At 37.6% G+C, this 25,869-nt stretch overlaps 1 protein-coding gene across 4 annotated transcripts in view; it reads right to left on the reverse strand.

Annotated features, from left to right (window-relative positions):
- Positions 1 to 6,603: 6,603 nt before the first annotated feature.
- NEK7 (NIMA related kinase 7) overlaps positions 6,604 to 25,869 on the reverse strand; it is a 139,922-nt gene continuing 120,656 nt past the window's right edge. For 3 of the 4 annotated variants that reach the window (XM_081216008.1, XM_081216005.1, XM_081216006.1), the window contains 2 exons: positions 23,911 to 24,024; positions 6,604 to 9,572 (listed from right to left, as the gene is read on the reverse strand). In XM_081216008.1, the coding sequence (XP_081072134.1) occupies positions 9,462 to 9,572; positions 23,911 to 24,024 (225 nt within the window). In that variant the 3' untranslated portion in view covers positions 6,604 to 9,461. Of the gene's footprint in view, positions 9,573 to 19,760; positions 19,860 to 23,910; positions 24,025 to 25,869 lie in introns of those variants that run through there. The other variant, XM_081216007.1, reaches the window with a different exon arrangement.

Raw genomic sequence — 25,869 nt, forward strand, 5'->3', positions numbered from 1 at the left:
GTGTTTGCTGTGATTTACATCAAAGTGTGTTCTGCCTATGTTTTCCTCTAAGAGTATTATAGTATCCTGTCTTACATTTAGTTCTTTAATCCATTTTATTTTTGCATATGCTGCTAAAGAATGCTTAATTTCATTTTTTTACATGTAGCTGTCCAGTTTTCCCAGCACCATTTGTTGAACAGACTGTCTTTCCTCCATTGTATAGTCTTTCCATCTTTGGCGTAGATTAATTGACCATGGATGATTACATTTATTTCTGGGCTTTCTATCCTGTTTCATTCATCTATCTTTCTGTTTTTGTGCCAGTATCATATTGTTTTGATGACTGTGCTGTGTAGTATAGTCTGAAGTCATGAAGACTGATGCCTCCAGCTCTGTTTTTCTTTCTCAAGATTGCTTTGACTATTTGTCTCTATACAAATTTTAAGATTATTTGTTCTAGTTCTGTGAAAAATGCCATTGGTAATTTGAAAGGGATTGCATTGAATCTGAATTGCCTTGGGTGGTATAGTCATTTCAATAATATTGATTCTGCCAATCCAAGAATATTGTATATCTTTCAGTCTGTTTGTGCTGTCTTCAATCTCATTCATCAGCATCTTATAATTTTTGGAGTACAGGTCTTTTGTCTCCTTAGGAAGGTTTATTCCTGAGTATTCTTTTCTTTTTGATGTGATGGTAAATGTGATTGTTTCTTTAATGTCTTTTTCTGATCTTTCATTATTAGAGGATAGAAGTGCAACAGATTTCTCTGTATTAATTTTGTATCCTGTAACTTTACCAAATTCATTGATGAGCTCTAGTCGTTTACTGGAAGCATCTTTAGGACTTTCTATGTATAGTATCATGTCATCTGCAAACAGTGCCAGTTTTACTTCTTTTCCAATTTGGATTCCTTTTTTTCTCTGATTGTCATGGCTAGGACTTCCAAAACTATATTGAATAAAAGTGTTGAGAGTGGACATCCTTATCTTGTTCCTGATCCTAGAGGAAATGCTTTCAGCTTTTCACCATTGAGAATGATGTTAGCTATAGGTTTGTCATATATGGCCTTTATTATGTTGAGATATGTTCACTTTATGCCCATTTTCTGTAGAGTTTTATCATGAATGGTGTTGAATTTTGTCAAAAGTTTTTTCTGCATGAATTGATCATATGGTTTTTATTCTTCAATTTGTTGATGTGGTGTATCATACTGATTGATTTGAGAATATTGAAAAATCCTTACATCCCTGGGATAAATCATGATGTATGATCTGTTCTTGGAGTCTGTTTGCTAATACTGTGTTGAGGATTTTGGTATCTATCCTCATCAGTGCTATGGGCGTGTAATTTTCTTTTAGTGTGTGCTATATTTGTCTGGCTTTTGGTATCGGGGTGATGATGGCCTCATAGAATGAGTTAGGAAGTGTTCCTTCCTCTGCAAGTTTTTGGAAGATTTGCAGAAGGATATGTGTTAACTCTTCTCTAAATGTTTGGAAGAAATTCCCTATGAAGCCATCCACTAGATTTTTGTTTGTTGGGACTTTTTAAATTATGGATTCAATTTCAGGAATGGTAATTGGTCAGTTCATATATTCCAGTTCTTCCTGGTTCAGTTTTGGGAGATTGTGCCTTTATAAATATTTGTCTGTTTTCTCTAGGTTGTCAATTTTATTGGCAAATATTTGCTTTTAGTAATCTCTTAGGGTCCTTTGTATTTCTGTGATGGCAGTTGTAACTGCTTGTTTTTCATTTGTACATTTATTGATTTGGGTCCTCTCCTTTTTCTCCTGATGAGTCTGGCTAAGGATTATGAATATTATTTATCTTTTCAAAGAACCCAGTTTTAGTTTGATTTTTTGTTTTTGTTTGTTTAGGCTCTATTTCATTTATTTCTGCTCTGTTATGATTTCTTTCCTTCTACTAAATTTGGGTTTTGTTTGTTAATTTTTCTCTAGTTAAGTTAGGTGTAAGGTTAGGTTATTTATTTGAGATTTTCTTCTTCTTAGCTTGCATCACTAAAAACTTCCCTCTTAGAACAGCTTTTGCTGCATCCCATAGGTTTTGGGTGGTTGTGATTTTGTTTTCATTTGTCTCAAGGGTTTTTTAAATAATTGATTTAATTGAAGTATAGTTGATTTACAATATTGTGTTACTTTTTCTGTACAGCAAAGTGATTCAGTTATACATCTATCATCTATCTATCATCTATCATGTTTCATTCTTTTTCATTTTCTTTTCCATTATGGTTTATCACAGGATATTTAATAGAGTTCCCTGTGCTATACACTAGCACCTTGTTTTCTATCCATTCTATGTATAATAGTTTGCATCTGCTAATCCCAAACTCAACAAGTTTTCTTGTTTCTGGTGTCCACCCCTGGTGGGTGAGACTGTTCTAGAGCCTGGAGCCTACAGGCTGTTGGATGGGGCCAGATCTTGTTGCTCTTGGCTCAGGCAAAATGTCTGCCTCTCTTAAGAGTTTCAAGTAGATGAATACTCCCTTATATGTCTACTACCAGCTTTTATGACCCCAGAGAGAGCCACAGCTGCCCCCTGCCTCCCTAGGAGACCCTCCAAGACCAGCAGGTATGTCTGGCACAGGCTCCTATGAAGTCACTGCTTTTGCCCTTGGTCCCAGTGCATGCGCATTCTTGTGTGAGCCCTTTAAGAGTGCATCTCTATTTTCCCTGCCTTGTGGAGCTCCTGCGGGCACACCCCGCTGGCCTTCAAAACTAGATGCTCTGAGGACTCCTCCTCCTGATGCCAGACCCCTAGGCTGTGGGGCTTAGAGCTCTCACTCCTGTGGGAGAACTTCTGCAATATAATTATTCTCCAGTTTGTGGGTTGTCCCTCCACGTTATGGGATTTGATTGTATCATTGTGGTTCCTTCTTTTTGTCTTTGGTTATAGAATATCTTTTTTGGTAGGTTCCAGTCTTTTTAATCGATGGTTGTTCAGCAGTTAGGTGTGATTTTGGTGTGCTTGTCTGAGGAGATGAGCGCAAGGTCCTTCTACTCTGCCATTTACCCAGATTTGTTTTTTAAATGATCACAATTCCCACTGCCAACAAGCAAAAGAGTGCATTCTCTGCATCTTCTCCAGCACCCAATGTCATCACTTTTCATGTGTATTGATTTCTTTTGCTATTGACTATTAATTGAATTTATTCTACTGTGAATTGTCTGTTTTATATCTTTTGCTCTTTTTTCTCCTATTTTCTTGCATTTTTACTTACCAATTTTACTAATCAATCTGAGGATATTTACCTATATGTGATTCCCAGTTTATCATTTGTATTTTGATTTTGTTTGTGGTATATGTTGACATATGATATCCACCGCCAATTATTTATGTGGTCAAAAATATGGCTATTCTTTCGTTTTAGTTTCCTATCTAGATTACTCCCATGGTTATGCATTCTCCTAAATTTCTCCTAATTGATCTTTCTTCCTTTCTTTCCCCCTTCCTTCCTTCCTTCCTTCCTTGTTTTAATTTAGATCATTAATTTATCTGGTATTTACTTTTCTGTATAGTGTTAGAAATCTGTTTGTTTTCAGCTAGTGCCTTTAAGAAAACATACATTACCATAAATGTCATTCTCTCTCACATATTAAGGTCCCACAATACTTTGATTGACCTTTATATTTCATTCCACCACTGTTCATTGATTCCTCTGCCAATACTATACTGCTTTAAGTAGCTTCATGGTAGGTTTTAACATGTAATAAGTCAAGTTCAGTCTATTTTTATTTTTTAAAAAGTTTTAGGCTCTTTTTATATATTTATTTTTCCATATGAACTTTGACATCATTTTATCTGGTTGCAAGAAATTATGAGATTTGGATCAACAATGCATTACTAACAAACATTATATAGTACTTGATATTTAACTTTCACATCCAAAAACACGGCCTCTTTTTCTATTCAGGATTTTCTTTGTGTTCTTAAACAAGATTTTATAATTTCTTTCATATAGGTCTTATATGTTTTTCAATTATTTCTATGTACCTTATAATTCTTAGCTATCATAAACTCTTTTCCTGTTTATATTACCAAGTTCTTGTTGCAAATATAGGGAAAATATACACCTGCAAACCCACCATGCATCCTTCCACCCCGCCTCACCCCCCTCACCTTTCGCTTCTTGGACTGCCAAGCTACTTCCCATCTGAAGCTTCCAAGGCATTCTTCCTCTACCTTCCAAGATCTTCCCCTTGTCTGTTCTTGGACTGACTCCTTCTCATGCTTTAGGTCTGGACTTAAGCATCACCTCTGCAGTGTCTCTTTTCCTCCATAGGAAATTTCCTCATCACAATTTGCATTTACATATTTCCAGAGATGTACTTGGACTTGATTTTAAATCCATGGAAACAGAGACATTTGCTCATGACTGTATTATGGATCTGGTATACGGGGATGCTCAGTGAACATTGGTGGGGTTAGTGGATCAATTCTTTGATCTCATTCTTTTTTATCACCTCTGCACTCCCAATCTAATATTTTCAGTTTCTTCACTTGCTACTTCTCTTAACCTCTTAACCATCATTTAATCTTTAAAATTGAGCTACTACTACTCCTGGTTACCATCTACTTTTTCTCCATATGCCATCTTTTCTATTTTTACCTCACCTTGTTTTCCACTCTTCTCCTAGTGAATCGGCCACTTTGAACATCACCATGACTTCCTCATTAAGTCCAGGGTCCCAATCTTAATCCTTATTATCCTAATTTCTTTGTAACTTTTGGTAGCTGATAACTTCATGTTTTTCTTCTGGTTTAGGTTCTGTTTTTGATTCTTTTACATCCTTACTTGTCCTTCCTTCCCTGACTGCTGCTGTTTCTGCACAATCCCCTGGAGTACTCAGCTCCACTTCTGGCACTATAAGCACTATACTATTTATTAATTCAAGAAGAATAAACTGCGTGACTACCATGAGGGGGGCACCGTGTTAAGTGTATAACACCACACTGAACAACACAGGAAGCACCTGTCCTCCTGGAGCTTAGGGTCTAGCAGATTACAAGTTAACCAAGAGTCACACAAGTAATCATTTGGGTGCAGTGGGGTCAGCACCAAAGGAAAAGTATAGGATGAGTGGCTCCTGGAAAAGTTCATTTGATGTCAGCCACGGAAGAGTAAGAGGATTCTTTCTGGCCAAAGGGGAAGAGCTATTTAAGCTGTATTGGCCCTAAGGTGAGAAAGTACTTGGGGCTCTTGGAAAACCAGTCCTGTGGGCCTAGAATGGAGAGAATTAGGCAAAAGTAGATGAAGACTGGGGTCAGAAAAGATGCATATGGTGTAACAACTGCTCCGTTTAGCAAGCACTCGCTTGGTCCCAGGCATTGCACTTAGCCCTTTATAAAATGCACTGCAATTTAATTCTCTTGTAGTGTTTACGAATTTACATCCCTACTTTATACTTGAGAAAGTGAGGATTAGAGAAATAACGTATGAACAGGAGTATGCTTCTGGGAGCGAAAAAAATTATTTTCTATGCATTGTAATATTCGCAATGAAAATAATTTACTTAAAACCCCCTGGTTACAAATATTAACTTTCAAGTTCTCTTTTACTCTATTTTTCTCTTTTAAGATTAAAATTAGAGACCCAAGTGAACAATGAAATGGGTGTGTAAGAAGATCAGAAAAAAACTCCCTCAGAGAAACCCCTCAATTAAAATAAACTTCACAAACATCCCCATATTTCTCTGAAAAACAATCTGAGGAGTCTGCTTTAATTCATCATTAATTGCATCTGGAATTCACATTATTAAAAATAGATAATGTAACAACTCCATGGATGTTTTTTGGTAAGGTTTTGTGGCAGCAATCTTTGTCAGTATGTCATCATTTTGATTTTAAAGTTAGTTACTGCAGTAGTTTGGTGGTAAAGGTAGCTGCACCAACTAATAATCCATGTAAACATAGATGCCTGGTACTGACTTTTCTAATTAATATACTTTTGAAATAAAATTTCAAATAGTCCAACAGTATCTAGAACCTAAAATTTCCTATTACTTACAATCACACATGCACACACACAGTGAGGCTGCAGGTTCCTTACTATCCATCCTAGGTTATAAAATGAGCTATATTTCACCACAAGCTACTGGGAATGTGATCCTGATGTGTGAGGTATACCCCTCGCTCTACTACCAGCCTGGCAGATTTTACCCCATTAGGATATTTCGGCCTCCAAGTCTCCAGGCATGGTAGCGGTTGTCACTCCCTATGTGAAAAGAACATTCCAACTATCTGTAATATTATTAGGGGTATACTACAGTGATAGGAATAGAATCTGTTGCCTGAGTTTTAGACACCTTTTATAATTTTAAGAAACTTTTCTTACTCAAAGACAGCAAATGATGTACCAAAGAGAACAGAGACAGGTGAAGATGTGCCTTCATTTAATGCATATTTAGAAGCCTACTTCTTAGGGTCTGTCAGCCCTCCACTAGCACCACCCCCAACTGTTTTAATTCTCAGGCTTCTCCAAAATGATAGAGTTATGAATAAGAACTGTTTCTGTAGATTAAGTGTTAAGTAAAATAAACAATGGTAGACTTTAGAGGGAAAAAAGCATAGATACATAAAAATTTTTACTGTACTTATTTTTTAATTTTATATTTTTATTTATATTAGGATATTATACAATTTTCAAAGCTAACAACTGAGTCTTTTTAGTATGTGTATTGGTAGCATAACAAAATAAAAGTACTTCACAAAAGAAGTCCATATTACAGTACTATTGAAATAGGCATATGATAATGATGCATTCGTGGGTTATAAACATAATACATTCATTTTAAAGAAAAAACATTTAATATGAATAACATTTTGGTTAAAATAAATATGCAGGTGTTAACAGTAACACCTGAAGTGTATATTGATACAAGAATGGTGTTTTGTAATAGACACTATGTAGAATGGTAAGCGGTCATGAAGTGGCTGTCCTGTCTTACTAAATTCACAATCATTGCACATTGCTGAGTGCTTTATTTATACGGAGATATGCTTCATCCACCATTCCTAAACCTCAGCATACGAAACAAAGTCACCCCATGTTGTGTCCTGGGGAACTGGTACCAAAGTCTAAAATAAGGGTTATAATCAGATGTACCTTTCATTTTACTGTTCCTCATATCAACTCAAATGTTTTCTTAATCAATACAAAATTTACTTATAAACAGAAATACAAAGAACATTTTATAGGTGATTATAAAAATTAATCATCTTCATAATTCTTTGAAATGATCCCATTCAAAATTAAAATTTGTTATGTGCAGTGGTTTCTGCAAGAAAAATATGAACACTTAAAGATACGATATCCAAAACAAAAAGTTTCCATATGTAGAAAACAATAATGGATTTCCCTGCTCAATAAATTCTTCCCAACTATTTCCTTCCAGCAGATAGATTCACTTAAACGAAAAAGTTTAAATCTTTGCTTAGAAGTCCTGTGAGGGGTTAAGCTGATGACTTTTAGATCCATGTATCTTTAAAGATTGCAAGAAAAAGGAGTGTATCTGTTCCAACTAGAGAACATTTCATCTCCATGAATCATATTACATTAAAATGAACATGACACTAACGGTCAACAGAAACAATTCCCCTCGTCACTCTGGAGAAGGAGGGTGCGGGCGTCCAGTGCGGTCAAAGTCACCAGAATCTGGGAGAAACGGCAATGTCCGGCCCTCACATATGGAATGACCAGCCCTCCTCTGTCTGTCCCGGGATAAAATTACCCTCCATTCAGAACTGATTAAGATACTGTAGCTGACTAAATTTAGAAAAGAAGTTTACACTTTTGCCCTTTGTACATTTTTAAAGTTTACAAATGATTGTAAGAAAAATACTTCTGTGGAAAAAATAAAACCAGCAGTTATATGGGCTAAAGGTAGGTGTTCTCTGAGCATGAGGGTTTCCTGTTGGCAGGATTATTGTCCCAAGGTTACATGGTGGCATAGCGTCCTTAGGCAGTGACTGCCATGCAGCCTTTTGGCTTCCCAACTCTGAGAGGAGCTGGTCACCACTAACATGAAGGCATTCAGGGAAAACATCTCCATGACAGCATTTACTAAACTCTGCCCATTTCCTTAAACTAAACGAAGTGTTACCACCTCTGTTATCTTTATGCATGAACACAGTACTTTGCCTAAAAGCTTCTCAATAGAAATGTTTAGCTCATAAAAATTCTGTTTGTGGTAGTGGCCAGTTTTCATTTCTTTAAACATATTCTCAAGTTACAACCTTGTCGGATAAATTGACACAGCATCAACATTCACAGCTACAGTACAATGCACATCTCTCTTTCTAACAAGACAATGCACGTGCATATACAGTGGCCCATATTTTCAAAATTGAAAAAAATGTTTTCAATCCAGGAAAAGTGTTGGTATATCAAATATTTATTTTAAGGTTATTATGTTGTCAGAAAATCTGAAACATTAGTGGATAAAATGCACGTACAATATAAATAGGAAAGTAACTTGAAGAATAAAAAAAAATTTCTGAAGGGGATCAATCAGAACTTCAATAACATCTATGAATAAAAACATATGCTTACACTATAGTGTACAATCATGAGTAGAGCATTTAAATTTATAAAGAAATTGAGAATAGTACTGCAGGATTATTCGAAGAATATTTTTCAAATGTACAAACAATAGTAAAAACACACAAAAAAGCATTGGGCAATGTGCAACTTGGAAAATTACTACCACACCAGCCAAACAAATCCTTAACCACTTTTTAAATGTATTCATTTATACCATTTTAATGCAAGGAGAATTTCAAAGATATTAAAATAAAACAAAATAAAGCAGAAAACTCCTCTTCAGTGTCTGACTCACATTTTATCCCCAAATCTTTTCACATTTAATAGTTGCATTTTGAATGTATAAGCTATTTTAAATCTATGAGAGTTTTAAATGCTTCTCAAATAGTTCATATGTCTACATTTATCTTTAAGAACCCTATTTGAAAGCTACAATGCTAAGAACTAACACACATACTTCAAACTTCTAAAAAAATAATCACAAGTTCACAATTGGGTTCATCTCAAATGTCCATACATGACTGGAGAGCAGCACACAAGGCACATGTTCAGATACCTTCCTCAGGCTGCACGTCTGTCCCAATGGGGCCAAGCCGAGCCGCCAACATTTGGCACTGAGAGTCTACCTGAACACGACTTATCAGCACAAAACTCAAAATAATTCTAAAAATCTTTAGCCATTAAAAACCATCATGTTCCATTTGCTCTCCTAACATGCAATCTGATTATTCCGAAGTCACTGGGGTTTGCAAGAAAGTGACTTAAATTGGTACAAAATGAAGCTTAGATGAAAACTGGTTAAGGATCCAAAGCACACTAGCTCTGAAATATTAATCTTAACACCCAAGAACAGGGAGGTATGATTTGCACAGAAATACTTGAACTTGGGTTGCTTACGTCCTCCACGCCATCCATGCGCTCAGCTGCTGGCCATGCAGGCGTGCATCCTCTTGGCCACGTCGTACACATACGTGATGTCTGGTCGCTTTTCTGGGTCTGGGTTGATGCACATGTTCACCAACTGCCGCAGCTACAAAGACAGAAAAGACAACCTGCTTCAGGAAACCACTGTGGTCAGACAGTAACAAGGAACACACTTTGAACAGCTATAGACTTACAGGGTAAGTGTTCCGCTAAATGTTTATTTGGCTGGAAATATATGTGACCGCTGTCAATGACTCTACAATTAGTTGAAGGATCTAAGAAGCATATTCATTGGTGAGTGTTAATGTCAAGCAAGGAGCATTCTCCATAATCAGAGGCTTTACAGTGATCTTATGATCTTTCAAAGAAGTTTAATCAGAAGACAGAAGTCATGAAAGACGGTAAGTTTTAAACTCTAAGTCTCCAAATTAACTGAAGATCTCTACACATTTATATCTAAATGTATACAAGGAAATTAGGATAAATGGCTATCACATACATTTATCATAAACCAATTTATGTATTTGTGTATATATATATATAATTTTTATTAAAGTAAAAGCACTCCTCCAAACTAAGAATAATAAAGGCAAGCTAAGTAACAAATAGTATTCTAATTCTCAACTGTATGAAGTAGTATTTATATCCTCATTTTATAGATGAGAGGACTGAGGTTTACTTATTTATTGGGTTGGCCAAAAGGTTCATTTGGTTTTTTGCGTAAGATGGCTCTAGTAGCACTGAGGTGTCTTTAACTTCATTCAAAACAATTTTGTTAGATTGTATGTGACACCTGTCATATCAGCATGCATTTAAAAAAAGACTTATCAAAGTTGGTAAAGTTTTGTGTAACCATTTTAATATTGAAGATGGAAAAAAAAGCAACATTTTCAGCATATTATGCTTTATTATTTCAAGGAAGGTAAAAATGCAACTGAAATGCACAAAAAAAATTTGTGCAGTGTATGGAGGTGTTGTGACTGATTCAATGTGTCAAAAGTGGTCTGTGAAGTTTGGTGCTGGAGATTTCTCACTGGATGATGCTCCATGGTCGGTAGGCTAGTTGAAGTTGATAGCAATCAAATCAAGACACTAATTGAGAACAATCAACATTATACCATGTGGGAGGATAGCCGACATACTCAAAATATCCAAATCAAGCACTGAAAATCATTTGCAACAGCTTGGTTATGTGAATTGCTTTGATGTTTGGGTTCCACATAGGTTAAGTGAAAAAAACCTTCTTGACAGTATTTCCACAGGCAATTCTCTATTTAAACGTAATGAAAACATACCATTTTTAAAACAAATTGTGACGGGTGATGAAGAGTGGATACTATACAACAATGTGGAATAGAAGAGATCATGGGGCAAGTGAAATGAAGCACCACCAACCACACCAAAGGCCAGTCTTTATCCAAAGAAGGTGATGTCGTGTATATGGTGGGATTGGAAAGGAGTCCTCTATTATGAGCTCCTTCTGGAAAACCAAATGATTAATTTCAACAAGTACTGCTCCCAGTTAGACCAGCTGAAAGCAGCACTCGACAAAAAGTGTCTGGAATTAGTCAAGAGAAAACACATAATCTTCCATCAGGATGACGCAAGACTGCATGTTTCTTTGATGACCAGGCGAAAACTGTTACAGCTTGGCTGGAAAGTACTGATTCATCCACCATATTCACCAGACACTGCACCTTCGGATTTCCATTTATTTCTGTCTTTACAAAATTCTCTTAATGGAAAAAATTTCAATTCCCCAGAAGACTGTAAAAGGCACCTGGAACAGTTCTTTACTCAAAAAGATAAAAAGCTTTGGGAAGATGGAATTATGAAGTTGCCTGAAAAATGGCAGAAGGTAGTGGAACAAAAGGGTGAATACATTGTTCAATAAAGTTGGTGAAAATGAAAAATGTGTCTTTCATTTTTACTTAAAAACTGAAGGCACTTTTTGGAGAACCCAATACATCACAGAAAACACATTTTGACAAATTAAGAAAATATCCTTCCATCTGATCCTACAGCCAATGAGTGAAGAATATAGAATTTTATTCTTAATTCTAATTGCCATAGTTTATGAAAACACACATCTTTGTAATCTGGTCTTTCCCAGATGATAAGCCAAATCAAGAGGAAGAACCAGATTCTTTAGTATTTATGTCTTTAGAAATTATTCAGATATTCTGAACACTTGCATTAACTCTTTTTCGCCATTATAACAGCACTTAAATTATCAAATTACTGCAATTTCTTCACAGTCCTCAACTTCCACCATGAAGATTTTTTTCATCTGGAGGAAACAGAAGCTGGTGATAAAATCTGTGGGCTGAGTCTGTTAACAGTGTGATAAGGAAGGCCACTACCAGTGAGAAAAGTCAGCTGGAAAGAAGGTGTGTGGAAGCCAGGCTCGCTCAAGGCACCTGCAGCCCTGCACCCTGAGGTAAGGCACTGTCTCCCGAGGTTTATTTCTTCATCTATTCAAAAAGGAGGCTGGAGTAGATAACCTATAAGGATTCTTCTAGCTCTAGCCCCTAGGTTATATGATTCTACCAGAATTAAGTTTAATGATACAACTTCACATCTAGAAGTTCAACAATGCTGACAGTTAATGGCAGACCCACTGAGAGGGTCTGAGGATTGCAATTTCTATTCTTTGCAGAGGATAGTAGTATTCAACATTCTAAGGGGTATGGCCGTACACAAGGCATCTTACTATGGTGATCTGCGAGATTTAAATCAGAAAGAGGTTGGCATTTTACCCATTAAAATAAAAACAAATACACCCAGTTATCCACAATATAGAAAACAGTAGGAAAACTATAATGATACTTATATTTTAAAAGATAATGTTTTCTAACACGTCACCTAGTTGTCAGAAATTTTGTTTAGAGATGAAAATGATAAAAGGAGCAGAAAGGATAACTGGTACCAAAATTAATTCTATTTAACCAAGGTACAAGCAGATGCAATAGCCATTTTTTGACTGAATGAAAACTGATGCACCCTTCAGGCTAGTCAAGAAACCTCACTTTTTCTGCACAGTAATTCAGAATAGGGTGAACTTTCCAACCTACTGTAGCAAATGCTTGGCCCTCAGATGCTCCCACCATGAGAATTACAGACAGACCAATGCAGGTGCAGCGGAAGGAGACAGGATCTCTGGCTCCCCGGGTGGAAGACGAGAGCCAGAAGTAATCGAAGGCAGAAGGGACCAAGAGTGAGGGAAATGGAGAGGTGGATGAACAGCGTGAGCAGAAGGACAGGCTTCACAGGGACAACAGGCAAAGCGGAAACCCCACAGCAGATGGAGCCAGAACAACCCACCATTTGCTTTTTCCTCCCCATTTATGTGGCTCAATCTCCTTCAGATACGTGGTTTATTTTCTCATAAAGACTTTTCTGGGGGGTGGAGATGAGATGGCAGAGTAGAAGGATGTAAGCTCACCTCGTCTTATGAAAACACCAAAATCACAACTAACTGCTGAACAACCATCGAGAAAAAAATTCTGGAACCCACCAAAAAAGATATCCTACATCTGAACACAAGGAAGAAGCTACAATGAGATGGAAGGAGGGGCGCAATCACAATAAAATCAAATCCCATAACCGCTAGGTGGGCGAGACACAAACTGGAAATAATTATATCACAGTTCTGAGCCCCACGTCAGGCTCCCCAGCCTGGGTGTCCGGCAACGGGATGAGGAGCCCCCAGAGCATCTGGCTTTGAATGCCAGTGGGGTTTGATTGCAGGAATTCCACAGGACTGGGGAAACAAACTCCACACTTGGCACACATAGGGTCTCGTGCGCACCAGAACCCAGGGGAAAAGCAGTGACCTCATACGAGTCTGGGACAGACCTACCTGCTGGTATTGGAGGGTCTCCTGCGAAGGTGGGGGGTGGCTTTGGCTCACTGTGGGGGAGAAAGACACTGACAGCAGCAGTTCTGGCAAGTACTCACTGGCATGAGCACTCCTGAAGGCCACCATTTTCTCGCCAAGACCTGGGTCCACCCAATAGTCTATAGGCTCCAGTGCTGGGATGCTTCAGGCCAAACGACCAACAGGGTGGGACCACAGTGCCACCCATCAGCAGAAAGTCTTCAGGAGGCCACAGCTGCCTGCTAAACACACCCCTTGACATGGCCCTGCCCACCAGAGGGAAAAGACCAGGCTCCACCCACCAGTGGGCAGGAACCAGTCTCTCCCACAGAAAGCCTGCCCAATCCTCTTAGATAGCCTCATCCACTAGGGGGGGCAGATGGCAGAAACAAGAAGAACTACAACCCTGCAGCCTGCAGATTGGAAACTGCAATCACAGAAAGTAAGACAAAATAAGAAAGCACTAGACTATATCCCAGAAAAAGGAACAAGATAGAACCCCGGAAGACAAACTCAGTGGAGATAGGAAATCAACCCAAAAAAGAATTCAGAGCAATGAGAGTAAAGATGATCCAAGATCCTGGAAAAGAATGGAGGCACAGGGCTTCCCTGGTGGCGCAGTGGTTGAGAGTCCGCCTGCCGATGCAGGGGACACGGGTTCGTGCCCCTATCCTGGAAGATCCCACATGCCGCGGAGCGGCTGGGCCCGCGAGCCATGGCCGCGGAGCCTGTGTGTCCGGAGCCTGTGCTCCGCAACGGGAGAGGCCACAGCAGTGAGAGGCCCGCGTACAGCAAAAAAAAAAAAAAAAAAAAAAAAAAAGAATGGAGGCACAGATTGAGAAGATGCAAGAAATGTTTAACAAAGACCTAGAAGAACTAAAGAAAAACAGATGAACAATACAATAACTGAAATGAAAAAATATGCTAGAAGGAAACAACAGCAGAGTAACTGAGGGAGAACAGATAAGTAACCTGGAAAACAGAATAGTGGAAATCACTGCTGCAGAACAGAATAAGGAGAAAAGAATGAAAAGAAATGAAGACACTCTAAGAGACCTCTGGGACAACATTAAATGCACCAACATTCACATTATAGGGGTCTCAGAAGGAGAAGAGAGAGAAAGGACCTGAGAAAATATTTGAAGAGCTTATAGCTGAAAACTTCCCTAACATGGTAAAGGAAACAGTCACCCAAGTCCAAGAAGTGCAGAGTCCCAGGCAGGATGAACCCAAGGAGGAACATGCCAGGACACGCAGTAATCAAATTGACAAAAATTAAAGACAAAGAAAAAAATATTAAAAGTAAGAAGGGAAAAGCAAAAAATAACATACAAGAGAACTCCCATAAGGTTATCAGCTGATTTTTCAACAGAAACTCTGCAGGTCAGAAGGGAGTGGCATGACATATTTAAAGTGATGAAAGGGAAGAACCTACAAAGAAGAATACTCTACCCAGCAAGGCTCTCATTCAGATTTGACAAAGAAGTCAAAAGCTTTTAGACAAGCAAAAGCTAAGAGAATCCAGCACCACCAGACCAGCTTTGCAACAAATGCTAAAGGAACTTCTCTAGGAGGAAAAGAAAAGGTCACAACTAGAAACAAGAATATTATGAATGGAAAAGCTCACCAGTAAAGGCAAACATATAGTAAAGGTAGGAAATCATCCACAAAGAAATATGATATCAAAACCAGAAATCATGAGGAGGTGGTACACATGCAGGATATTGGAAATGCATTTGAAATTAAAAGACAAGCAACTTAAAATAAAGACTTCTATATCAAAACTTCATGGTAACCACAAAACAAAAATCTACAATAGATACACACCAAAAAAAAACCCAAAAAGAAATCCAAGCACAACACTAAAGTTAGTCATCAAATTACAAAAGAAGAGAAAAAAGAGGAAGGGAAGAAAAAAGACCTACAAAAACAAACCCCAAACAATTAACAAAATGGCACTAAGGACATACATGTCAATAATTACCTTAAACATAAACAGATTAAATACTCCAAAAGACACAGACTGGCTGAATGGATACAAATACAAGACCCATATATATGCTGTCTACAAGAGACCCACGTCAGACCTAGGGACACACATACAGACTGAAAGTGAGGGGATGGAGAAAGGTATTCCATGCAAATGGAAATCAAAAGAAAGCTGGAGTAGCAATACTCATATCGGACAAAACAGACTTTAAAATAAAGACTGTTACAAGAGACAAAGAAGGACACTACATAGTGATCAGGGGATCAATCCAAGAAGAAGATAGAACAATTATATATGCACCCAACATTGGAGCACCTCAATATATAAGGCAAATACTAACAGCCATAAAAGGAAAAATCGACAGTAACACAATAGTGGGGGAATTTAATACTCCACTTTCATCAACAGACACATCTTCCAGACAGAAAATTAATAAGGAAACACAGGCCTTAAATGACACATTAGACCAGATGTAGTTACTTGATATTTATAGAGCGTTCCATCCAAAAGCAGCAGAATACACATTATTTTCAAGTGTGCATGAAACATTCTCCAGGATAGATCACATACTGGGCCACGAAATGAGCCTCAGTAAATTTAAGAAAATTGGAATCATATCACACATCTTTTCAGAACACAATGCTATGAGATTAGAAATCAAATACAAGAAAAAAAAACTGTAAAAAACATAAACACGTGGAGGCTAAACATTATGCTACTAAACAACCACTGAAGAAATCAGAGGAAATCCAAAAATACCTAGAGACAAATGAAAACGAAAGCATGAGGTAAAAGCAGTTCTAAGAGGGAAGTTTATAGCAATACAAGCTTATCTCAGGAAACAAGAAAAATGTCAAATAAACAACCTAAACTTACACCTAAAGCAACTAGAGAAAGAAGAACAAACAAGACCCAAAGTTAGTAGGACAGAAATCATAAAGATCAGAGCAGAAATAAATGAAATAGAAACAAAACAACAGCGAAGATCAATGAAACTAAAAAGCTGGTTCTTTGAAAAGATAAAATTGATGATAAACCTTTAGCCAGATTCATCAAGAAAAAAAAGGGAGAGGGCTCAAATCAATAAAATTAGAAATGAAAAAGAAGTTACAACAGACACCACAGAAATAAAAAGGACTCTAAGAGACAACTAAAAGCAACTTTATGCCAATAAAATGCACAACCTAGAAGAAATGGACAAATTCTTAGCAAGGTATAATCTCCCAAGACTGAACCAGGAAGAAATTGAAAATATAAACAGACCAATCACAAATACTGAAATTGAAACTGTGATTAAAAAACTCCCAATAAGCAAAAGTCCAGGACCAGATGGCTTCACAACTGAACAACCGAATTCTATCGAACATTTAGCAAAGAGTTACTACCTGTCCTTCTGACCCTATTCAAAAAATCTGCAGAGGAAGAAATACTTCCAAACTCTATGAGGCCATCTTCACCCTGATACCAAAGTCAGACAAAGATATCACACAAAAAGAAAATTCCAGGCCAGTATCACTGATGACCACAGATGCAAAATTCCTCAACAAAATACTAGCAAACCAACTCCAACAATACATTAAAAGGATCATACACCATGATCAGTGGGGGTATCCCAGGGATGCAAGGAATTTTCAAGGTCTGCAATCAATCCATGCGAATCAGTCCATGTGAATCCATCATCAACCAACTGAAGAATAAAAACCATATGATCCTCTCAATAGAGGCAGGAAAAGCTTTTGGTAAAAAATCAACATCCATTTGTGATAAAAACTCTCCAGAAAATGGGCATAAAGGGAACATACCTCAACATAATGAAGGTCGTATTTGCCAAAACCACAGCTAACATCATACTCAATGGAGAGAAGTTGAGAGCATTTCCCCTACGATCAGGAACAAGACAAGGATGTCCACTCTTGCTCACCACTTTTATTTAACATAGTTTTGGAAGTCTTAACCACAGCAATCAGAGCAGAAAAAAATAAAAGGAATCCAAACTGGAAAAGAAGGGGTAAAACTGGCACTGTCTGCAGATGACATGATAGTCTACATAGAAAATCCTAAAGATGCTACCAGAAAACTACTAGAGCTCATCAATGAATTCAGCAAAGTGGCAGAATACAAAATTAATACACAGAAATCTGTTGCATTTCTATACAACAAAAGATCCAAAAAAGAAACCCAGGAAACAGTCCCATTTACCAGCACATCAAAAACAATAAAATACCTAGGAATAAACCTACCTAAGAAGGCAAAAGACCTGTACTCTGAAAACTATAAGATGCTGATGAAAGAAATAGAAGATGACACAGATGGAAAGGTGTATCATGTTCTTGGACTGGAAGAATCAATATTGTGAAAATGACTATGCTACACAAGGTAATCTACAGATTCAATCCAATCCCTATCAAATTACCAATGGCATTTTTCACAGAACAAATTTTTTTTAAAATTTGTATGGAGACACAAAAGACCCCGAATAGCCAAAACAATCCTGAGAAAGAAAACGGAGCTGGAGGAATCAGGCTCCCTGACTTCAGATTACACTACGAAGCTACAGTCATCAAAACAGTATGGTACTGGCACAAAAACAGAAATATAAATCAATGGAACAAGACAGAAAGTCCCAAGATAAACTCATGCACCTATGGTCACCTAATCTGTGACAAAGGAGGCAAGAATATAAAATGGAGAAAAGACAGTCTCTTCAATAAGTGGTGCTGGGAAAACTGGACAGCTACATGTAAAAGAATGAAATTAGAACATTGCCTAACACCACATAGAAAAATACACTCAAAATGGATCAATGACCTAAATGAAAAACCAGATACTATAAAACTCTTAGAGCATAATGTACGGTCACCAAAAGGGAGAGGGAGGAAGGGAAGGAGGGATAAACTAGGAGTTTGAGATTAAAAGATACAAACTATTATACATAAAATAGGTAAACACCAAGGACCCACTGTATAGCACAGGGAACTATATTCAATATCTTGTAATAACCTATAATGGAAAATAATGTGAAAAATATATATGTATATAACTGAATCACTTTGCTGTACACCTGAAACACAATGTTGTAAATCAACTACACTTCAATTAAAAAAAAGAATAATGAAAATGATGCTGGAAATTCTTAGGCATTTGAGTGAAGTGGTAGGGAAGACTTTGCCAGTGTGCACCACTGAACTATTCCTGGGAAAAACCCTCCCTCCTGCCTTCCATTTCTCTAACTTAAAAAAAAATAAAAAAGGAGGAGGGGGGAATTATGGCATTATCTAAGAAAGGAAGAAATCATAATGGAAGTAATAAAGTAAAAAGAAAAAAATTGTTATTTAATAATGTTAAAGAAAAAGATTATCATTTAAAAGATTATCATTTTGGAGGTGAATGTTTATGACATTTCATCCATTCTCCACTAGTTCTTTGGATGTGACCTTTTAGGCTGATACTTTATAGGATAATTGCATATTTGAGAAGTAGTTCCCCTAACTGAGTTTTAATAGTAACTGATATTTTTCTATCTGTGGGCTGGAGGTATAAAGCCACAAAACAAACAGAAATTTAATGTACAAGAGAGGCATTAAATAATGTGAAAACTGATTAATGGTTTAATAATTTTAACTCCAATATTATATTTTGGTTTCTTCACCTATAAAAGAAGTAGTAAGACCTACTAAATTATCAAGTTTTCAAAAATATAATTACAAGGTAACCACAAGTACTGTGTCCTAAAATAGTCTTTGTCACTTATAATAAATTTTAAATTGCTACTAAACAGATAAGCATTTGCCATAATAGTTCAGATCCACAAGCACTGCTATCATAACACTGTCCACTTTATTAAAAAGCTTTAACCATCTCACCAATGTTTTACAGGCACTTAAGTTTCTTTTTCACTCAAAGTATGGTTTTCAAATCTTCAATTTAATTTCTCCCTACTCTGTTTTCTCAGACTGAGAACACTCTTCTTCTCTCTACTCATTTCCATTTTTCAGTTTCATCTACAAACTCTTTACTCACCTTTTCAGAACTTCCTTCCAATCTGCTGAGGCAAAATTCTCTTCAACCTTTCCTGTGTATTCTCTATTTATGCTAGGATTTTTTAATTAAAAAAAAAGTTAAAGACACAAATCTATATTTTGCATTCTGTTAGTGCTCAGATTTTCAGATATCTGTTAAAAAGAACTCAGTAGAGAACCACACTTTACACTTTCTATATAAATGATTTTCAATAAACTATTCACTATTTTTAAAATTTAGATTCTCCTGAGATAAATTAGTGAATAGTGAAAATGCACAATTCTGATAATTACTCCAGTGTCTCCCAAAGAAATTAAATATAGAAACTGAAGGGAAAAAAATCTATTTGCCTTATTTCCTAGTAATGGACATTGGACATTCCAGATATGATGTTGCTTGCTTATCAGAATGAAAAAAAATCATATAGCAGGTAATATCAATAAAAGGAAACATACCTCTGACCTGTCTTTTGAGTAATTTTCTTCCTCACTGCATAGAGAGTTCTGTAAGAACATTCACTCATTTAATTGACATTAACTGGTTCACTCATTCTTTTCATTTATTCCTTTAATCTCACTCTATCATTCACTCAATTGATTGATCGATCAATCAATCACTGAACCTTTTTTAGTGTGCCAGGCCCTAGAGACACACAGATAAAAAGCAGTTACAGGAGCCAGACAGTCTGGAGTGGGGAGCCACATGTGCAAAGAAGACGTGGTATATATACACAGTGGAATACAACTCAGCCAGAAGAAAGAAAGAAACTTTGCCATTGGCAACAAGATGGGTGGACTTGGAGGGTATTATGCTAAGTGAAGTAAGTCAGACAGAGAAAGACAAATACTGTACATCATAACTTATAGGTGGAATCTAAAAAAGAAAACAAACTTGGCTATAACAAAAAAGAAACAAACTCACAGATACAGAGAACAAACGAGTGGTTACCAGTGGGGAAGGGGGAGGGACAAAAGGGGATTAAGAAGCACAAACTACTATGCATAAACTAAATAAGCTACAAGGGTATACTGTACAGCACAGGGAATACAGCCAATATTTTATAATACTTATACATGGAGTATAACCTTTAAAAATTGTGGATCACTATGTTGTACACCTGAAACTTACATAATACTGTAAATCAACTCTGCCTCAATGAAAAAAGAAACAATTATAATGCAGTGTGGCTGCCAAGGGAGGAGGGTTTGAGGGGTGGAGAAAGGGGAGCAGGATAACTTTATGCAGGAGATGACGGCCATGGTTTGTTCTAAAGACAATGAGTTTGCCTGATAAAGAACAGGGCAAGGAGCATTTCAACACAAGGGAACAGCACCCACAGAAAGATGGAAATTCATGGGCCTTCTAGTAGAACCTGCATGGGCAGAGTTCAGGAAAGGAGAGAGTACACTGTGATCAGAACGCCAGGAGAGCTCAGCCCAGACCAGACTACAAGGGGCCATGGGAATTACAACTCCTTGGACATAGTAAATGTTCAATAAATGTCTGCTTCACTGACGCTAATTTCTTGATCACCAACAACAGCAAGTTTAATTAAAACTAAGAGGTATCTCAGAAAATATCTACCTTTTTTTTTTTTGACCCAATATTTTTATTGTTAAGTACAGTAATTCCCTATTGCTACATGGATGAGATCACTACTAGAAAAGGAAAGAATACTGAACACCAAAAGTCATAAAAAAAAAGATACTTTAGTCAGCTACAAATATATATACGTTCCTAATATCATTCATGCGCAGCTGAGATAATTCAGTTTGGAATCCTAAACTGTACATAACAACAACAACATAATTCAAAAGGAAATATCTGACATACAGGTTTATTCTTCCAAAGGATACTATTTCTCAGCTTTGGTTTTTAATGCTTAAGTGTATCTATGTCTTAGATTATAAGAAATTTAAAAATCGTAAGCTCTTAAACTCTGAGCTGTTCTACATGGAATGACTGTATCTGGAAATAAACCTTGTAGAGCTCCTCAGGATTCTGATCAGTCGAGGCTGGTTGGCAGGCATATGCCTTTTATTCTCATGAAATGCTCCCTGTGTGTCCTCTTTGGGCAGGAGCCTTAAAAATTTAGCAGTAGCTAAATCAACTCAGTAAGCTTTCAAATAGATATTTGGTGGGAAATTAATTTGCTTAAAATGTTTAGTTTTCCAACAGACATAGAGTCTGTTAGCATTTGAGCTATAAAATTGACACCTAATGGATTGGTCTTTTAACTAAAAGTTCACTATTGAAAAACTTTACACTTCACTTTTCATTGTTTCCTAAATTTTGCCCTACTAAAAAAGCGAAATGGCAATTTGGACTTTTAAAAGATCTATAAAGCCTACTATATAAACGAATATTAAGATACCATTAAAGTATGGCAGCATGGAGTTTGTTCAGGTTTTTTGCTACCATAAATTCTGTATAATTATTTTCCAAACAAACTGAGTTCCTACTTAAGGAGAGAAAATATTTATTAGCACATCTGCATTTCAAAGCTCTTATTCTGAGAACTTTTCTACATAACTGAAAAGACTAAAGTAAGATCATTAGTCTGTATTTTTGGTATCTCATTTCTTCAGTAAGAATTCGTTTCCCTACGCATTACAGCTTTCAGTTTTATCATCGTGCAACAGCAAATTTTACCAATCGGAGAGACTGTACTATCTTTTTTGGAAAGTACATCATATAACATGTTTTGCTTTATATCTCTCTTCAAAACTGGTAACTATATAGAGTGAAGTAAAAAAGTGTAATCTGTTTTCCTTTCCCAGCCATAAGACCTTCTTCTATCTGGGCCAGACTTTGATATTTGCCCCTTGGCTGAGAATCCGCAAATCCAACTTCACACTTAGCTGCAGTGAAGTAGCCCTGCAGGCAGGCCGACTTCAACGAACCACTAGTGGTATCATCATTAAAATCCTGCTGAAGGTCACCATGGCAACCGCCTGCTGAGGCTTCACTGCTGCACTCGGCATCTCCTAATCAGCTACCATGTGAAATGCAAATTCAGACAGTCTGAAAATTAGTCAAGAAGAATAGGGGATGAGGATGCAGATATGTGAAATATTCATGCGCTTCGTGGAAAAAAGAAGACAGCATGAATGACACAACAAAGGACGGCCCCTGACATTCTCGCTATCATTTTGCATGACTATTCACACCCTACTGTATTTCCAGGCCGAGAGTTCTGAAGTTGGCTTTGTGAAGTGCCGTATTTATATTCTATACCCAAAATAGTAATTAAAAATGGCTAACATAATAGCATTAACATCAAATAAAGATAATACTTCTAAATTACCGCCACTGCCTTGTAAGAGTTTGTTCTAATTACCTGAATACCAATGCTGTGAAACAAAAAAAACAAGCCTCATTGATTATCAGTATCAAAACTATTAGAAACAAAAAAAAAGTACTTTCAACATCCTAGGACCACAAATGCCTTACATATGGTAAAAATTCTTTAGAGATATTTATTATTCAAGTTACAGGGACTCACTCTTCCTTATATAAAATTGGAACCGACTGCATTCATTTCACATAGAAAGAGTGATAAGACCACCTAAAAGGTGAACATTATAATTGTTTCATATTTTTCCTTTGCCCCTTTCCATTGTCCTTGGGCAAAACATCTGCTGCTCATGAGCAGGTGAGATGTCCTAAAACAGTGGTTTCTCTGGGTGGGTCCCCAGTGAGCTTTCCAAAAAGAGTTATGTGAACACACTTAGTTAACCTGAGACACTGCTATTCTGCATATCTCCTCCTTAAATATAGATCAAATCATGATGCATTAGGCAAAAATGGGAGATGTTTTGTTCAATGAAAAACTGGATGTTGGGTGGAGCCCAAACAACTCATTTCAGTGGGTTCCCAAAGCAAGCAAGGATCCAGCTCAGATCTTAACAAGGTAAAGTCTTCTAAGATTTTCAATTCTACCCAATGTACTTTTTACCACATCTACAGTGATAACCACAAACATTTCCTACAGGAATCTGACTATAGCAGTGAGGTGGTGATAGGACAGATCTCGTAAAAGTAAAAGGAGGGAGGGTAAAGCTGAAAGAATAAGGCTGAGAAGCATGCAGCAGAGAGATGTTTGCTGCCATTCTGGGGAAACATGGGCCGGAGGGAGGGAAGCAAGTGGTACCAGAAGAGAAAGTTACAACTGTGTGCTGCTCTGAGACCACGGGCATGAGGCGGGACCCTGTTAAGAGGGGCCACTGGACATGCTGGTCGCCCAGAGCCTGGCTTCAGCATTAATTCTGCCCTCTGCCGTGTTCAGGAGGCTGCAGTCAGCCACTGTTCCCACCCCACATAGGAAGTGGCCGATGTCACACCACGTGCTGTGCTGTGTTCCTCTCCACGTGATGAACTAACTGTGGTCACCTCTCTAACAGCCAAGCCTCCGAGAGAAGGTAAACGGAATGAAGGTGCTCTTTCTGCCACCTGTACTTGTCATTTGTATCAATGGATAAAAGAATATTCTGTAATAAAATGCAAATGTCAGCAAAATGAACAACATGAGTGCATGACTGAAAAATGACTTACCTCCTCTGAATAGTGATCTGAAGGAAGAGGTGGGTAGTCACACTGCTCTATCTTCTTACACAGCGAGTACAAGTTCATTTTGTCGCCATAGAAAGGACTCTGTAACGCCGCCATCTGTAAAATGCTCCCAATGAAACTGATATAGTTACCTGGTAACTTTAAGGGAGATTTCATCAAGTATATTACACTGTGGGGTGGGGGGGGGGTAATTACAAATACTTTAAATAAAGTTCTCTAGGCATTTTGTGTTTCATGAATATCCTTTCCAGAGAATTATTAAGTCCTAAAAAGTCTTACTTCAATTTTTGGTTATTATTTTCAACATTTAAACTTCCCTAAAAGAGAGAAATGGTTAGCATATAATTATTTAAACACATACACACACACACATATGCAGTATAAAACAGTATTACAAGAATAAGAAAATAACTTAAGACTCTTTGTAAATACAATGCTATAGGAACAACTAGTATATCTCATGACTAGACAGACATCAATGGTATATATCAACCATGTAATGGTCACAATACAACAAAAATGAAACTGAAGTTAAAACTGAATTATAATCTAGCAATGCTTGGGGAACAGAACACATAGCATTTTATTTCACATGACAGTTTCTGTAGGAAAAGGTTATTTTGAGATAAAAAATGTCTTCTCAGTCTGAATGTTATAACTGATCCTCAACTAGTTCACAATGAATTAGAACTGCTTTTCTTTTCTGATGATGTCTCGAAAACACGAAATGTGCTCAAAAGCCCTAGGAGTCATAGCCGCTACTTCAAAGCATCCAAATGAGATTTTTATGCAGGAAAAAAAAAAGACGACTCTAAGAATGAATGCCTTTAAAAAAGACATTATTGAATTTAACTTTAAGACCAGGTTCTAACTTGACCTGATTTCAGGTGCGAGCAAGGACTGCGGTTAGCAGGGATACAAACTAAAAATTCAATTGAAAATGTTCGCCTCCTGAATCTTTGAACTGCGGGCGCGAGACTACAACACAGAGTACGACGCTGCCCCCAAGTCAGTCACCCTTTTCTACATGTGCTAATAAGTTTGATTTTGGAAGGACAATGTGTACATTCCCCAGACAGGCCGGGCGTGCACGCAACACGCTGGGCCGAGCAGTGCTCCTCGGTGGGGTGGGCGTCGGCGGGGACCCATGAGCTGCGAACGGCTCTCATCTGTCTGGGCCGCTGCAGGCAGAGCTTAACTCCTTCCCGGCCTGGACCGCGGGGCTGGGGGGAAGCAGAGCGCAGAGCCGCCCGGCAGCCCTTTCCTAGATCTCCTGCAAAACTGCCTTAGGAACAGGTGTTCCCCACAAAGAGAAGAAACCCCCAAACAAGGTGCATGTCCCTAAACATATAAATTTCCACTCCATTTGAGAGGAAATTTCTAGAAGAGGGGCTACAATAATAATTACGTTTTGTTGAAATGCGAGGACATTTTATGATAAAACACAATCTTTAAAATGCCCCCCTTTAAAAATAGACTGTGTGTATAAACTATTCTCTCTCCGTGTTTGCAAAAACCCTAAGTAAACGTCCGTATATTCATTATCATGTGCCAGGAGTTCATTACAGTACTTTTGTCTCAATACTGCAGTGTTAAAAAAAAAAAAAAATCTGAATGTCCCCTAAGGAGTTAAACAGGAATAGTATATTTTCATGCATCTCCTGCTTTGACAGATGAAAAATGTCAACTGTCCTGTTTTTATTTTCAAGCTTTTGCACTATTCATCTGGTTCATTAGTGCATCTCGATGCTGCCCCTGACAGCTGCTCGCCCTCTCCTCCCAGCAGCTGAATTTTTCAGGCTAATTTGATCCTCCACACTGAGACGATCGCTAGAATGATTGACTTGCTCCCTGACCTCCAGGGTCCGACTTCCCTGATTAGTATTCTGGGGGTGTTGGAGGGACGAAAGCCCACTGTCTGTCTTTGGGGCTGGTGGCAGC

This window comes from Mesoplodon bidens (genome assembly GCF_964165515.1).
Source record: "Mesoplodon bidens genome assembly, chromosome: 2".
Taxonomy (NCBI): domain Eukaryota; kingdom Metazoa; phylum Chordata; class Mammalia; order Artiodactyla; family Ziphiidae; genus Mesoplodon; species Mesoplodon bidens.